Source organism: Trachypithecus francoisi, unplaced genomic scaffold (assembly GCF_009764315.1).
Source record: "Trachypithecus francoisi isolate TF-2019V2 unplaced genomic scaffold, Tfra_2.0 Lachesis_group3, whole genome shotgun sequence".
NCBI classification, from domain to species: domain Eukaryota; kingdom Metazoa; phylum Chordata; class Mammalia; order Primates; family Cercopithecidae; genus Trachypithecus; species Trachypithecus francoisi.
Window position 1 is genome coordinate 140,568,402 of NW_022681468.1, and position 18,242 is coordinate 140,586,643.

Consider the following 18,242-nt stretch of genomic DNA (forward strand, 5'->3'; position numbering starts at 1 on the left):
TTGAAACTGAATGCTTTTAACAGCATCCAAGTCACATCTTGAATGCTTTGCTGTGTAGAAATTTCTTCTGCCAAATAACCTAATTCATGTCTCTCAAGTTCAAAGTTCCACAGATCTCTAGGGCAGGGCCAAAATGCCACCAGTCCCTTTGCTAAAATATAACAAGAGTCACCTTTCCTCCAGTTCCCAACAAGTTCCTCATCTCCATCTGAGACCACTTCAGACTGGATTTCATTTTCCATATCACTATTAGCATGAAAATGTTGATAGTGAAAACCATTCAACAAATTACTAGGAAGTTCCAAACTTCGTCACATCTTCCTGTCTTCTGGGCCCTCCAAATTGTTCCAACCTCTGCCTGTTGCCCAATTCCAAAGTCTCCTCCACATTTTTTGTTATTTTTTTAGCAGTGCCCCACTATACTGGTACCAATTTACTGAATTAGTTTGTTTTTGTGCTGCTAATAAAGACATACGTGAGATTGGGTAATTTATACAGGAAAAAGATTTAATGGACTTAGAGTTCTACATTGCTGGGGAGACCTCACAATCATGGTGGAAGGCAGGGAGAAGCAAGTCATGTTTTACATGGATGGTAGCAGGCAAAGAGAGAGCTTATTCAGGGAAACTCCCATTTTTAAAACTATCAGATCTTGTGAGACTTATTCAGCATCCCAAGAACAGCAGGGAAAAACCTGCCCTGATGATTCAGTTACTTCCCACTGCAACCCTCCCACAACATGTGGGCATTGAAGATGAGATTTCGATGGGCCAAGCCAAACCATATCATCTGGCTTTTTGTTTTCTTTAAGAAATGTCTGTGTTTAAAGACACTTCTTTAAACACTGTAAGTGTCTTGAAGACACTTCTTTAAGAAGACTAACCCTAGGCCCACTCTTCTAGCTTCTCTTCTAGCTTCAAGGTTTCTGCTTAGAAGTCTGCTGTTAGTCTGATGAGATTTTCTTTATAGTTGATTTGCTGCTTCTCTACATCTGCTCTTAAGATTTTTTCTTTCACATTGAAGAGAGTAAAAGAAAGAGAGTCTGAGTACTGTATGAAGGGTAGAGATGGAGAGTCTGATTACTGTTTGCTTTAGTGAAGATTGTTTTGTATAGTATCTCCCAGGTGTCCTTGAATTTCTTGTATTTGGATGTGTTCATCTGTAGCAAGATCAGGGAAATTTTCCTGAATTATTCCCTCAAATATGTTTTCAAATTGCTTTTTCTTCTTCTCCCTCAGAAATGTTTATAAGTCATAGGTTTGGTTGCTTTACATAATCCCGTATCTCTTAAAGACTTCAATAATTTTAGAAAATTATTTCTTTTTTATTTTTTGTATGATTGGGTTAATTTGAAAGACTAGTTTTCAAGCTCTGAAATTTTTTTCTTCTACTTGGTCTAGTCTATTGTTAAAGCTTTAAACTGTATTTTGAAATGGTTTCAGAGAGTTTTTTGTTTTTAGAAGTTTTGTTGGTTCCTTGAAATATATCTATTTCATCTTTCATATGCTGAATTTTTTATCTGTGTTGTTTTTCAACTTTGTCTTGGATCTTATTGAGCTTCCATACAATCCATATTTTGAATTCTTTATGTGTCATTTTAGAGTTTTCATTTGGTTCATATACATTACTAGAGAAATTAGTGTGATTCTTTTGGGGATGTCAAAACACTCTGTCTTATTTGCTTCCAGAGTTTTTGCACAGAATCCTTCTCAACTGAAGAAGCTATCACTTCTTATTTTTAAATTTGCTATCATTTAGATGGTACTTTTAAGTTTTTTATTATTTTCTCCTTTGTGAGTCTGACTGTAGTGTATGTTGTGTATGATCATTTTGATTTGTTCCTGGGTGATCTCCAGGGACTAAGACACTGTTATGGGTTCCTTGCTTATAGATAGTTTTTGGACATGATTTTCTCAAATGGCTCTTGTTGTAGCTGTGTATTGGGTGTGTGAGCTGACTCACTGTCTTCTGTGGGGCTGAGAGTGTGGACGTCTTAGGAAGCTTATCTCCTGCCCTAGCATGGTGTGCTTCAGCAGGTTATTTGGTGGTGCAGTTCAGTCCTAAGTACAGTAGGTGGTGCTTAAGAGTGGAAGCCAGATCACCCTCCAGTATCTTGATAATGAGTGGAAATGCGGCCGTGATAGGGGTGGTGGAGGGAGTTCATGGTTGAATGTGCTGAGGTCTGGGGTGGAGAAATTGGGTGGGGGCTGCACCATCTCCTCATCTTTGGCAGGTAGAAATATAATTTGCTTTCCTATCATGCCCCTGTCATAGGGCTTGCAAGCTTCAGTTAAAATAGATTCTGTTCTTTATCTCAAGACCACAATGTGACTAGGTCCACAGAAAATGCCCGTCTGGTAGCTCCCAAAATGGCTTGGGGAGGAACCTCTCTCCTCAGCTCCGAACAGCTCTGCAACTGGTCTGCACTCTGTTGCAGGAAGGGGAGATGAGCCCTCCCTTTGTGCAAGCTCAGGTGGCAGCAGGCACACTTTCAGGGAGGTGTAACTGACACAAATAGCATAGGAAAGGCTGTCTCCAAGTTCCTTTGCTTTAGTTCCCAGTGGGGAAATCCTTGGCTATATCCATAGCTGTAGACAAAGGGAGTAAGAGATGAACCCCTCTCCATGTCCATTCTCAGCCACTGGTGCTGTCCTTTTGCTAGGCGGAACAACATTGCCCCTTTCAGAGATCACCACACACCCATGTTTCCTTTGTTTCAAATGGCACTTTAATGGGCTGTACTCCCCCTTTTCCTTGGGGTAGCCCATGCTGAGGGCTAGGTCTCCAGGAATCCCGCAGCTCCCTAGGGTCTTGCTGGTCCCCTGTGATTGCCAAAGTCAGAGTGTGTTCCAGAGCATGTTTCCAGGTGATCTGGTGATGCAACAACACAGGGCTAAGATTCCCTGGGTGAGAGACTGTCCCACAACAAGTGTACAAGCAGTATGGCACCCACCACCTCAATTCAGGTTTGAGGGGAGCGTGAACACACATGCACAATCTGGCCACCCTGTGCTCCACCCCCAGGAAGTTCCCATGTCACCTCCAACATCATTGCTTGGGCTCACAAGGGAAGAGGGACTCTGACAATTCAGTGGTCAGCAGTCTGTCTTGGGGTGAGGGGAGCAAAGTAATATTTCCACCTATCTTTTCAGTGGGACTTCAAGTTCTCCAGGCATCAATCTTCACCAGACTCTTGCTGTCTTCCTTTTCCTGCAGCCCAGCTTCTTCCTGGGGGTTTGATACGGTTTGGCTGTGTCCCCACCCAAATCTCATCTTGAATTGCAGCTCCCACGTGTCATGGAAGGGACTTGGTGGGAGGTAATTGAATCATGGGGATGAGTTTTTCCCATGCTGTTCTCATGATAGTAAATAAGTCTCTCAAGATCTGATGGTTTAAAAAAGGGCAAATCCCCTTGCCCATGCTGTCTCTTGCCAGCCACCATGTAAGATGTACCTTTGCTCCTCCTTTGCCTTCCACCATGATTATGAGGTCTCCCCGGCTGTGTGAAACTATGAATTTATTAAACCTTTTTCTTTATAATTTACCCAGTCTCAGGTATTTCTTCACAGCAGTATGACAACAGACTAATACAGTAAATTGGCACCAGGAGAGCAGGGTACTACTATTAAGACACCCAAAAATGTGGAAGCGACTTTGGAACTGGATAACAGGCAGAGAGGTTAGAACAGTTTGGAGGGCTCAGAAGAAAACATAAACATATGGAAAAGTTTGGAACTTCCTAGAGACTTGGAGGGCTCAGAAGACAGGAAGATGTGGGAAAGTTTGGAATTCCCAGAGATTTGTTGAATGGCTTTGACTATCAGCATTTTGATGCTGATAGTGATATGGACAGTAAAGTCCAGGATGAGGTGGTCTCAGACGGAGATGAGAATTTATTGGGAACTGGAGCAAAAGTGTTTCTTGCTATGCTTTAGCAAAGAGACTGATGGTATTTTCCCCCTACCTTAGATACCTGTGGAACTTTTAACTTGAGAGAGATGATTTAGAGTATCTGGCAGAAGAAATTTCTAAGCAGCAAAGCATTCAAGATGTGACTTGGGTGCTCTTAAAAACATTCAGCTTTATGTAGTCACAAATATATGGCTTGGAATTGGAACTTATGTTCAGAAAATTTGCAGCCCAATAATGCAACAGAAAAAACCCATTTTCTGAGGAGAAATTGAAGCCAGCTGCAGGAATTTGCATAAGTAATGAGGAGCCAAGTGTTAATTGCCAAGACAGTGGGGAAAACATCTCCAGGGCGTGTCAGAGGTCTTCACAGCACCCCTCTCATCACAAGCTGGGAGGCCTAGGAAGAAAAAGTGGTTTCGTGGGCTGGGTCCAGTGTCTTGCTGCTTTGTGCAGTCTTGGAACTTGGTGCCCTGTGTCCCAGCCATGGCTAAAAGGGGGCCAACATGCAATGTACAGCTTAGGTCATTGCTTCAGAGGGTGCAATCCTTGGTGGCTTACACACGGTGTTGGGCCTGCAGGTGCACAGAAGTTAAGCATTGGGGTTTGGTACCCTCTGCCTAGATTTTAGAGGATGTATGGAAATGCCTGGATATCCAGGCAGAGGTGTGCTGCAGTGGTGGAACCCTCATGGAGAACCTCTGCAAGGGCAGTGTGAAAGGGAAATGTGTGGTGAGAGTCCCCACACAGAGTCCCCACTGGGGTACTGCCTAGTGGAGCTGTGAGAAGAGGGTCACTGTCCTCCAGACCCCAGAATGGTAGCTCCACTGACAGCTTGCACCATGTGCCTATAAAAGCCACAGACACTCAATGCCAGCCCATGAAAACAGCCAAGAGGGAAGCTGTACCCTGCAAAGCCACAGGGGTGGAGCTGCCCAAGGCCATGGGAGCCCATCTCTTGCACCAGCATGACCTAGATGTGAGACATGGAGCCGTAGGAGATCATTTTGAAGCTTTAAGATTTGACGGTCCTGCTGGATTTCAGAGTTGCATGGGGCCTGTAGCCCCTTCATTTTGCCCAATTTCTCCCATTTGGAACAGATGTATTTACCCAATATCTGTACCCCCATTTTATCTAGGAAGTAATTAACTTGCTTGTGATATTACAGGCTCATAGTCAGAAGGGACTTGCTTTGTCTCAGATGAGATTTTGGACTGTAGACTTTTGAATTAATGGCAGAATGAGTTGAGACTTGGGGGAACTGTTGCAAGGGCATGATTGTATTTTGAAATGTCAGGACATGAGTTTTGGGAGGGGCCAGGTGTGCAATGATATGGTTTGGCTGTGTCCCCACCCAAATCTCATCTTGAATTGTAGCCCATAATCCCCATGTGTCATGGGAGGGACCCGGTGGAAAATAATTGAATCATGGGGGTGGTTTTTTTCCATGCTGTTCTCATGATAGTGAATAAGTCTCCCGAGATCTGAAGGTTTTATAAAGGGCCGTTCCCCTAAACATGATAATTCTTGCCTGCTGCCATGTAAGACCTACTTTTGCTCCTACTTTGCCTTCTGCCATGATTGTGAGGCCTCCCAGCCATGTGAAACTGTGAGTCCATTAAACCTCTTTTTTCTTTATAAATTACCCAGTCTTGGGTATTTTCTTCATAGCCATATCAAATGAACTAATACAGTGTTCTCCAGCAGTTTTGAGCATAATTCCCTTAGCTTTTCACTCAGGTCATGATCATCAACCTGTAACTTTAATTTTTCTGAGGAATACTGGCATTCAACATCCATAGGCAGCCATCCTAAAAACCTGTGAAAACACAAACCTATATTTTTTGAGATAAAAGATAACCATGCTGGTGAGAGTGTAAGTTAATACAATAATTTTGGACAATTGCCAATATCTACTAAAGCCGAGCATATGCATACTTTTGGCACAGAATATGTGACTCCCAGGTACATGCCCTACAGAAATGTGCACATTTCTGTACACCAAAAAAATTGCAAAATGTTCATGTCAGGCCTATCTATAATCATCAAGACAGAAACTTTAAAAATGTCCATCAGTAATATGAAGTTTACATAAATTGCAGAATATTCATACAATGAAATATTATCAGAAATAAGAGTGAACAAATTATATCTACATACAACAATATGGATAAGTCACACAAACTTAGTTAAACAAAAAGAAAGAGCCAGACACAAGTGAGTAGATGCTGTATGAGTCTATTTATGTAAAGGTTAACATCTATAAAACTAATGTATTGTGTTAGTAGTGAGACTAATAGTTACCCTTGGAATGGGTAGTAACTAGAACAGAGGACTCTTAGGTGCTGGTTATGTGAGCACTATATTTTAAATTTGTAAAAAATTAATTGAACTATACATTTATGATTTGTTAATTTTTGAATATTTATATGAATTAATGAAAAGTTAAATTGAAAACAAAGGCAGTAGCTGCAGTAAAGCCTCTATGATTTATTTAACCATTAATGTGTTTGTATAGATTTCTCTTACACTGCTTTCTCTAACAGTTTATATCCATCAAGAATCACATGTTTTCTGTGTCTAATTCTCATAAATGATTTTCTCAACTTATATTTGTGACTCTAATAGATTTTTATCTTTCATTTGTGACTATTTTGCACTGGCAAAAGCACTTGTTGAAAGAATTTTGTAAAACATATTTTTCTTATTTCTTTGTTGCCGAAATGTTTGTATTATAGATCTAAAATACTATATTCAGTGTTCTCTTTAATGTATCATATAGTCTTCTTCAGGATGAAGTAATCATTATCTTAGACTCTTTACAGTATACTGAGTTCCATTAATTTCATTAACAACTGACTTTAGTTTTTGTTCATTTTTTCACAACTAAAATTTTCGTTGCCTAAGTGACTTATACACAATAAGAAAAAAAAAAGGATCATGAGAGGCTGTATTAGTTTTCTATTTCTGCTGTAACAAGTTGCCATTTAGTGATTTATAACAACACAAATGTACATCTTACAGTTATGGAAGTTAGAAGTCCAACTGGAGTAAAATCAAGATATTGACAGAGATGTGTTCCTTTAGAGGCTTTAGGGGAGAATCTGTTTCTTTGTAGCTTCTAAAAACTCCCTGTATTTGCCTCATAGCCCTTTTCCATTTTCAAAGCCGTAAGTGTCTGATCTCATATCACATCACTTTGACACTGACTGCTTTGCCTCTGTCTTCCATATTTAAGGATTCTTGTGAATTCATTGAGCCTGCCTGAACAAGATAATCACCCTATTTTATGGTCAGCCAATTAGCAAACTTAATTCTGTCTTCTCCCTTAAGTCCCCTTCACCATATAACAAGACATATTCATATTTTGGGGGGATTAGAACATGGGTGACTTTGAGGCTACTTCTGCCCACCACAGAGACACCTTAAGGTTTTGTATAACTGGCTAGACTATGTCACAAGCTTTATGACTGAATTCCACATCCTAGCCTTACAAAAAGCAAGATTAAAACCTGTGCCCTTACTTATGGCTTCTGCCTAGGATTTAGAAATCTAAAAATATATTGCTCCCTCACTTCTACCAAAAAACACTGAACTATCTGCAATTTCAAAACCTTTCCTGAACCCATCAGAGTTGTAGGCACCAATCCAAAATCTATTTTTAAAAAGTAGCCTCCAAGCACAGAGGGGATGCAAGCCTTGTTTACCTGGAGGAGATGCAGTACTTTGCCATAAAATCAAGTAAGAACAATTTAGCAGAAATTTTTAGTGAATTGCTAGAAGCTGAGCATAGGTTAGTTTGCGGATAAAAGAGAAATTGCCCTACATTTATGTTTTTACAGCATGGACCTCATAAGAAAGCTTAGGAATAGTGTGACAATCCTGAGAATGTCTGGGAGAATGGAAGAGCAGTCACTGAAGGAAAGGGATAAAGCCCCTACTCTATGTAAAAAATAACAATAAAAAAATTTTTTTAAGTCGTGGCATGGGGACAGCAAACCCTGTTGTCCTTAAAGAACTGGTGAAGACCTGATTTACCTACAAGAAAGAAGCAGAGAAAAAAACCCTTTACCTGTGAGGTCAGGACTACATACTAGGTCCAAAATATTAGAGGTGTGCTACAGCTGGGACAAGTCTGGATCATTGAGAAGACCCCATTCCAAGACACAGGAACATAGCCCATCACTGAGCTGATTCAGGGCAACGGAGGATATCCCACTGCCACCCATCTAACAAACATCAACTAACAAATATCAGCAGTTTATTTCTGAGAGAGGGGAAAGTAGTGTACAAAAATATTGTTTTTGAGAAGAAGGCACAAAGAGAGGATCTAAAGTTGATAGACAAACAGACAAACACAACAAAACACTTCTGGAAAAATAGTTCTCATTCTAAGAGGAATTTGAAGCATATGCAGTACTAAAAGTAATAATAGCAACAAGAAAACATAAACACAGTTCATTCTAGACTAGATTTGGTCAATTTCTCACACTAAATTTGAGCAAAAGAAGAAGCCCATTTTGAGGCATGAAAACTACTTACCTCATCTTTACTACACTGCCTAGTATATTTGGTCTTCAACAAAAATTATAAAGTATGCAAAAAAGCCATAGAAAAAGAAAACACTGTCAAGCAAAAAAGCTATCAACAGAATCAGTTTCAGGTAAGGCTCAGATATTGGAATATCAGACAGGAAATTTGAAATAACGATAATTAATGTGTGAAAGGTTTTAGTGGAAAAGGTACATAACATTCATGATTGGATGTGTAATTTCAGCGGAGACATTGAAAACTCTAAGAAAGGATCAAATGAAAACCACATGAACAGAGATGAAGAATGTCACTGACAAACTTATCAAATAAACTTTTCACACCCAAGGAAAGAATCCATTAACTTGAACATAGATCAGAGAAATTACCCAAACTGAAACACAAAGAGAAAGAGCAAAAAACACAAAACAGAGCATTCAAGGGCTGTAAGACAACCTCAAACTGTCAGGTATATATGTAATTGGAATCCCTAAAGGAGAAAAGAGAGAATATATTATAAAAGAAATATTTGGGAAGGTAATGGCTGAGATCTTCCTAAATGGAAAAGAGTAGTCTTTTCAAAACATTGTCCTGGAGCTCCTGGATATCCATAAGTTGAAAAATAAACTTTGATTCAAATCTTCTAACCTATGAAAAAATTAACTGAAATGGATTGTAACCCTAAGTGTAAAACTTAAAACTATAAAACTTTCAGAAGAAAGCATGAAAGAAATTTTTGTGACATTAGGTTAGGCACAATTTCTTAGCTAAGACACCAAAAGCATAATGCATAAAATAAAAATCTTGACAAACTGGATTTAATGAAAATTAAGAACTTCTGTTACTCAGAAGACATTAGTAATAGAAATGAAAAGAAAATTCACAGCCTGAAAGAAAACACTGGCATGTCATATTTATAATAAAAGATTTTTATCGAGACATATGAAGAACTCAAAATTCACTGAAAAGAAATCAAACATCTCAATTTAAAAATGGGTGAAATATTTAAATGGAACAGGAAGAGAGGAAGTCATATTATGTCTGTTTGAAGATGACATGACCCTATATTTAGAAAACACCATCATCTCAGCCCCAAAACTCCTTAAGCTGATAAGTAACTTCAGCAAAGTCTTAGAACACAAAATCAATGTACAAACGTCACAAGCATTCCTATACGCGTAGACAAGCAAAGAGCCAAATCATAAATAAGCTCCCATTCACAATTGCTACAAAGAGAATAAAATACTTAGGAATACAGCTAACAAGGGACATGAAAGACCTCTTCAATGAGAACTACAAACCACTGCTCAAGGAAATAAGAGAGGACACAAACAAATGGGAAAACATTCCATCCTCATGGATAGGAAGAAACAATATCGTGAAAATGGCCATACTGCCCAAAGTAATTTGTAAATTCAATTCTATTTCCATCAAACTACCATTGACATTCTTCACAGAATTAGCAAAAACTACTTTAAAATTCAGATGGAACCAAAAAAAGAGCCCACATAGCCAAGACCATCCTAAGCAAAAAGAACAAAGCTGGAGGCATCACACTACATGACTTCAAACTATCCTACAAGGTTACAGTAACTAAAACAGCAAGGTACTGATACCAAAAGAGACATACAGACCAATGGAACAGAATAGAAACCTCAGAAATAAGACCACACATCTACAACTATTTGATCTTTGACAAACCTGACAAAAACAAGCAATGGGGAAAGGATTACCTATTTAATAAGGTGCTGGGGAAACTGGCTAGCCATATGCAGAAAACTAAAACTGGACCCCTTCCTTATACCTTATATAAAAATTAACTCAAGATGGATTAAAGACTTAAATGTAAAACCGAAAACCATGAAAACCCTAGAAGAAAACCTAGGTAATACCATACAGGACACAGGCATGGGTGAAGATTTAATGATGAAATTGCCAAAAGCAATTGCAACAAAAGCTGAAATTGACAAATGGGAATCTAATTAAACTAAAGAACTTCTGCACAGCAAGAGATCATCGGAGCAAACAGGCAACCTACAGAATGGGAGAAAATGTTTGCAAGCTACCCATCTGACAAAGGTTTAATATCCAGAATATACAAGGAACTTAAACAAATTTACAAGAAAAAACAACCCCATCAAAAAGTGGGCAAATATATATGGACACTTCTCAAAAGAAGATATTTATGTGGCCAAGAAATATATCAAAAAAAGCTCAATATCACTGATCATTAGAGAAATGCAAATCAAAGCCACAGTAAGATAGCATCTCACACCAGTCAGAATGGTGGTTATTAAAAAGTCAAGAAACAACAGATGTTGGTGAGGCTGTGGAGAAGTAGGTACACTTTAACCTTGTTGGTGGGAATGTAAATTAGTTCAACCACCGTGGAAGACAGTGTGGCAATTCCTCAAGGATCTGGAACCAGAAATACCATTTGATCCAGCAATTCCATTGCTAGATATATACCCAAAGGAATATAAATCATTATAAAGATACATGCACATGTATGTTTATTTCAGCACTATTCACAGTATCAAAGACGTGAAACCAGCCCAAATTCCCATCAATGATAGACTGGATAAAGAAAATGTGTTACGTATACACAGTGGAATACTATGCAGCCACAAAAAAGAATCCGATCATGTCCTCCGCGGGGACATGGATGAAGCTAGAAGCCATCATCCTCAACAAACTAACACAGGAACAGAAAACCAAACACCTGGTGTTCTTACTCCTGGAACAATGAGAACACGTGAACACAGGGATGAGAAACACACACACCAGGGCCTGTTGAGGGAGTAAGGGGTGAGGTGAGAGAGGGGAGAGCATCAGGACAAATTGCTAATGCATGCAGGGCTTAAAACCTAGGTGACAGATTCATAGGTGCAGCAAACGACCATGGCACATGGATACCTATGTAACAAACCTGTACATTCTGCACATGTATCCCAGAATGTAAAGTTAAATAAATAAATAATTTTAAAAATAAATATTTGAATAGGCACCTCATCAAAGAATTTGTATGAACCTAAGAACATCATCTCAATTATTGGCATAGCCATAATAATTCTGGAAGATTGTGGGTAATGATAAGACAAAAAATAGTTCAGAAAGAAATGTAGAACTTTTAGTAATTAATAGAAGAAGCAAGCCAAAAAATGAAACCTAGGACAGGTATAAACGATTTAAATAACATGATTAACAAGCATGAAGTAATGTATACACGTCGAACACTACAATTGAAAAATATACATTACTTTCAAACACAAAATATTTATAAAAATTCTTTTTACATTCAGTCAAAAATCAAATACTTCCAGCTTTCAAGAGATTTAAATCATATGGAGTTGTTAATTGAATGCAATGCAGTACATTAGAAACTATGACCCAAAAATAGGAAATGTCTTTATGTAAGTTGAAAATTAAAAATATGTGCCTATGTGTATAACTATGTAACAAACACGCACGTTCTGCACATGTACCCCAGAACTGAAAGTATAATAATAATAAAAAGAAATATGTGCCTAATAACATGCTCCTCTATCTCAGCCTCCACCCAGTTCTGTTCCCTTGCTGGAGAGGCATTGTGATCACTGGGTATATACCCAAAGAAATATAAATCATTCTGTTATAAAGACATGTACGTGTATGTTCATTACAGTACTATTCACAATAGCAAAGACATAGAATCAACCCAAATGCCCATCAATGATAGGCTGGATAAAGAATATGCGGTACATATACACCATGGAATACTATGCAACCACAAAAAGGAATGAGATCATGTCCTTTGCAAGGATATGGATGGACCTGGAAGCTATTTTCCTCAGCAAACTAACCCAGGAACAGAAAACCAAACACTGCGTGTTCTCACTTATAAGTGGGAGCTGAACAATGAGAACACACAGACATATGCAGGGGAACAACACACACTAGGGCCTTTGGGGGATGCAGAGGGAGGGAGAGCATCAGGAAGAATAGCTAATGGATGCTGGGCTTAGTACCTAGGTGACGGGGATCTGTGCAGCAAATCACCATAGTACATGTTTACCTGTGTAACAAACCTGCACATCCACACATGTTCCCTGGAACTTAAAAGTTAATGAAAAAATAAAATAAGAAATATGTGCCTACTAACTCAATCTTCAAAGAAGAAATCATAATGGAAATTAGAGAAATGGAAACTAGTTTTGAACAAGTTGACAAGAATAAATACTATGTCTCAAAATATATAAGATGACATCTAAGGTTCTTGGAAGGTAATTTATGGCCTTTAATGTGTATTTTCAAAAAAGTATAAAGACTGAAGACCAGTGATCTATTTAAGCATCCGTCTCAGATGGGAAGAAACTAACCCTTTAGAAGCCTTTTTGTTTTTGACATCTCAATTCTCTATATTATATTCAAATAGAGAAAACAGAGAGAAAGCAAAGTAAGAAATAATCAAATAATTATTTCAAGAAGTTTTCCATGCTTGGAAATCTTGAGTTTCCAGTTTGAAAGAGATTATCTAGTTTTTAGGACAATGGATAAAAATTGCTGTATGCCACAGTAAATTGTTGTGAGTCCTCAGAACCCAGAGAACAAAAAGAAAATGCTGAAAAAAACTTTCAGAGAACAGAAGGATTAAGAAACAGAATTGTATCGTCCCTCTTATCAGCAACTTTGAAAGAAGGAAGAGAATGGAACAATGTCTTGCAAATTCTAAGGGGGAACTATTTATAACCTAGGACCCTAGACCCAACCAATTTGTCAGGTAAGTGTAAGGATGAACTAAAGACATTGTTAACTTATATACATCTTTTCTCATCAAGTTATTGGAGAAAAAAACCACCAAAATAAGGCACAAATTAACGAAGAGGTTAAGATGAGAGTCAAGGAATGGAGGCTTAAACACATGGGACATGTAAATTGAATCCCCAAAATAATGGTGAAGGGAGCTCCTTAGATGATAACTGCACAAGCCTAATGAAAAAATATGTTCAGATTTGAGCACACTGGCAGGCTTTGGGAGACATGTCTCCAAGAATATTAAACTGAAAGAATCTCTGATGCATCTGAATATATTCAAAAGCAATTTAGACAATAATGGGGGGAGTAGTTTGGAGTTAATTATAAGTACATAGAACATAAGAAAACAAAAACATCCAACAATTATTAACTTCAGATAAAGAAATTTTCTTAAGAAAATAAGTATAGCAGATTCATTTTTAAACTCTCAATTCTCCACATTATTCTGTATATTCAAAAAGAGAGAACTAGTTTAGCTGTCAACAAGATTTTATGTAATTATAATAATATAAATGCTGATATTCACACAATGAAAATTATAACATTTGATATTATGTAAAGAATAGGAAGTTAGCTTGTATGTGGTGATAATGAGATAGGATAGTGAAAGATCATTAAATCTTTTATCTTCCCTAGTTGGACGTCAATAGATAATGCCTAAAATTAACACATCAAAATCTAACAATACAGCCCTTTTTTTGTCTGCTGTGGTTATGGGTCCCAAATAAAGATAGTTGATTCTGGAAAGCAAGATGCAGTCTTGGGGATATGTGAGGAACAATGAGACTTTGGAAATTAAACAAATAGTTTGACATATAGTTTTACTCTTTAAATTATATGTCTGTATAAATTTTATAAAATGAAAAATGAAAATTAGAATATATGTAAGTTACCAAATAATTGCAAAGACATTTTAGGTTTTTAGCTCCCTTATTTTATATGCCATTTGTTTCTAAATCCTGTAGGATAACGATTTCCTAGGAAATACTTGAATAGATCCTACTAGAGTTTAGTTTTTAAAAATTGGCAATGTGAAAATATAAATTTCAAGTGTTGAGGCTCTATATTAGTGTCATTCTTTGGAGCAATTCATGTTTTGTGACCAGTATGAATTAAAACTTGTAAATAATGTTGGAATGTAGTCAGATATCAACCAGTGGCTAATTTGCAAAAAAAAAAAAAAGTAACAGTAAAAGTAACTTATATTAAGTGCTTACTGTGGATCAGGCACTATGCTAAATAATTTCACATCTGCCTTGATGGCAGACGGGGACTAGATTTAAATGAATTTTGTGCCCCTTGTGTCCAGCAGATAGTTTGGTACATAGTACGCCCTCTCTCTCTTTATATATCAGGACCAAGTAGGGTTTATTCAATACTGGACAGTATTAACCATGTATTTTATTTTCTATATTCTGATACTTGGACATCTGGGACCTTGTTGACCCTAGAAGGACCGCACTTCCTTGGGTTAGTTAATTCCTAGAGGCAACTTGCCCGTGAGCATGTTTTTTAAATGCTTTTTGATTTTTAAACCAACCAGTTCAGAGGTCACACACAACCATTTCCTTTATTTGGCTCTTACTTTATTTGGCTCTGGGACTAGGTACCAGACTAGGCATAGCTCCTATGCACTTAAGCCTGCTGAAATTATTAAAACTAGTCAACCATAGGCCTTCTTGCCTTGCCTCTTCCTTCCTAAGGAAAGCACAATAAAGACTCTTACCCACAGTTATCCCCTCTTTCTCTGTCTCCTGACTGGCCCCAGGGCTTGCCCATGCAGCCGCCTGTGGCATGACATCCCCCTACTCTTGAGAACTGTGAGTAATAAACCATCTTTACAAACTCAATCTGCTGATCTGTTGGCCTTGCTATACTTCAATTTTTCTCTTAATGCACAGTATTTTAAAACATAGGCAATCTATCTAGAAGCACTCAAGTGAATCAAACTGAAGTCTTCTGCTAAATAAGTGATAACTATATCTAAAAACATTTAGAAAATTATAATTTGATGGCCCAGTCTAGTGAATAATCCTCATTGAACACTCACCACTGAGAAAATATTGGCTACATTTATGAGCATGGTAGTTTATAGTCATAGTTATTAACATAATAATAATAATAATAGTTCATATTTGTGTAGTGCTTTCCCATTTATCATACTTTGACATATATTTTAAAATAATTTATATTATTCTTATTTGTATTGCTGAGGATACAGATGTTTAGAGTGGTTAAATGACTTATCTAATCCTACACAGCTTAAAAGGAACAAAAAAGCAACTTTTTTGTTGTGAGGATGAAATGTATAATTATCATAAAAATGCTTTGACAAATTAAAAGGTATTTTCAAAATCCGAATTTATTTGGCTAAATATGTATTTTATATTAACAGGTTTAAAACCTCAAAAAGGCTTTTGGACCCACTGGAAACTGAAAGAACTCTCCACAACCACCATTCATGGTAGCAAAAAAGCACATGCAAAATCAGTAAAGGAAAGAATTGCAGACAGTCAAGAACGTATAACAACTAGTAAGTAAAGTTTTTGTATACTGCAAAATGGAATAGGTAGCAAAAATCAATTAAGTTATTTATTAGGCAGAATTTTCTAATGATTTACTTATTTATTTTTAAATGTTATTTTAATAACATTTGATTTATAGATTGATGTTATAGTGGTACACACTTAAGTCCTTTTTCCATTTGCCTGTTATAAAATAATGATTTTTAAAAATTTTTATCCTTTTTGTCTTTATGTATACTACAGATATTCTCACTTTTACTTGTATTGCTATTAATCATGTGTTGTCTCAATAGATAAATTTACATTTTTTATTTTGTTCATTTAAATTATGTTTTCTTTAGGGTTTCAGTTTTGTGGTGTATTTGTCAAGACTTAACTAAGATTATAAAAGTACCTACATTTTTTCTAGTATTTTAAAATTTCCATATTTAATTTAACTCTTTGTTATAAGCAGCATAGTTGTATTCCAATATGATGGGGTTTTTTTTTTTTCCAAATGATCTGTTTATTAAATAGTCCACTTATAGCCTACTTGAAATACCAGTTCATTTACATTTTAATATTCTTTTCTGTTCCTTTGAGCCACATGCCAAATTCTTGTGCCAGGACCAAAGTCCTCAGTTACTCTACATTAATAAGCTTTATAAGGCGAGTTTATTTCCCTCCTGTTTATGCTATTTCTTTAATACCAAACATAAGTCTAATGCTCAGGTTTCATGTCTCACCAGTTAAATTAGAATCTAGGCTGAATAATGTTTAAAACTCCTCAGTGCCTCAGATGATTTCATGTGCAGGCAATGTTAACAAACCACTAATGCAGAGGGAAATAGCTTTCTAACCTATACCTTGATATAGGCCAAGGAAGAGGAGGAATTAACCTACCCAGCCTACTCTTTGGGAAGTTATTCTTTAGTTAATCTCTGATTCTGGAATTATTTAATTAGTTAATTATTCTTCTTCAGATCTGAGAATTTTGAATTTAGAGCATCACTGTTTTAACTGTGGTTTTCTGTATTCTTATCCCAGTATATATCATCCAATATGATTTCTATCTTTTATTAGTTACAAGAAATTTTCTTGTTTGCTGTCATCCTCAGTGGTTTAACAAAACTTTGTACATATTTGTTATGGGGGGTGGGGGGCTCATTTCTAGGGATTTCTAATAGAAAGAGGAATAGTCTGCTACCTTGAGCCAATTTTGTTTATCTGTTTTTGCTTCTCACCCTCACATGTGACTAACTAAATTAAGAGATTTTTTGTGAACTTTCCATTTTCTTTTTAATTTTAAGTAACAGAAAAGTGATAAGAATAGCATAAAGAACTCCATATATCCTTTACCTACCCATTATTTATATTTTCCTTGTTCTTTAAATCATTTTCTTTCTTCTTTTTTCATATAAGCAATTAAAGATTAAATTTCCCTAAGCACTGCTTTAAGTGTGTTGTATTTAGATATGTTGTATTTTATCACTTAATTTAAAATGTTCTAATATTTACTATAATTCCTACTTTGAGCCATCAGTAGGTCAAAGTAGGGTTATTTAGAAAAGTGTTGTTTAATTTCCAAATGTTTGGGACTTTTCTAGGTATCTTAAAATTACTGATTTCTAATTTAAAAAACTATGGTCTGAGGACATACTCTGTATGATCTTTTGCAATGTATTGAGACTTGTTTTATGGTCCAGAATGTGGTCTATCTTGGTGAACATTCCATGTATACTTGAGAAGAATGTATATCTGCAGTTAAAAAAAAAACTCAGATCAAGGTGGCTAATAGTATTATTCAGATCTTCTGTATCGAGTCAGCTAACTGTAGCCTGTGGATTAAATCTGGTGTGTAGCATGTTTTTATACATCCTATGAACTTAGAATGGTTTCTACATTTTTAAGGGTTGTAAAAAAACAAAAACATAAAACAAAATAAAGAATATGCGACAGAGACTACATTGGTCTGAAAATCCTACAATACTGACTTGCCTTTTATAGAAAAATTTTGCTCACCCTAATTTTATGTCTTTATTGATATTTTATTTAGTTCTGTTAATTACTGGAGAGGATATTAAAATATAATTTTAGGATTATCTATTTCTCCCTTTAATGTTATTGGTTTTTGCAGTATCCATTTTTAAATTGTTGAGCAAATATACTTTTATTAAGTTTTTCCTTTAATATAAAATGTTCCCTTGTAACTATGATAATTCTCTTTTTTTTGAGTTCTATTTTGTCCTATCTTAATATAGACACCTCAGATTTCCTATGCTTATGGTTCACATGGTATTTTTTCTCATCATTTTACATATAACTAGTTCATGTTCTTATAAAGCATACTTTTTGTAAACAACCTGTAGTTGAGTCTTGTTTTTTTTATTCAGGATGACAATCTCTTCACTTTAATTGGGAGTGTTACTTCATTTACGTTTAAAGTAATTACTGATATGGTTAATCTTATTTCTACTAGTTTCTATTTGTTTAGAGATTTATC

At 36.4% G+C, this 18,242-nt stretch overlaps 1 protein-coding gene and 1 long non-coding RNA gene across 9 annotated transcripts in view; one reads left to right on the forward strand and one right to left on the reverse strand.

Annotated features, from left to right (window-relative positions):
• FAM227B (family with sequence similarity 227 member B) overlaps positions 1–18,242 on the forward strand; it is a 303,682-nt gene that overhangs the window by 99,971 nt on the left and 185,469 nt on the right. For all 8 annotated transcript variants that reach the window (XM_033190154.1, XM_033190157.1, XM_033190158.1 and 5 more), the window contains one exon: positions 15,631–15,768. In XM_033190154.1, the coding sequence (XP_033046045.1) occupies positions 15,631–15,768 (138 nt within the window). The remainder of the gene's footprint in view (positions 1–15,630; positions 15,769–18,242) is intronic.
• LOC117070686 overlaps positions 1–18,242 on the reverse strand; it is a 126,991-nt gene that overhangs the window by 95,591 nt on the left and 13,158 nt on the right. The window lies entirely within an intron of this gene.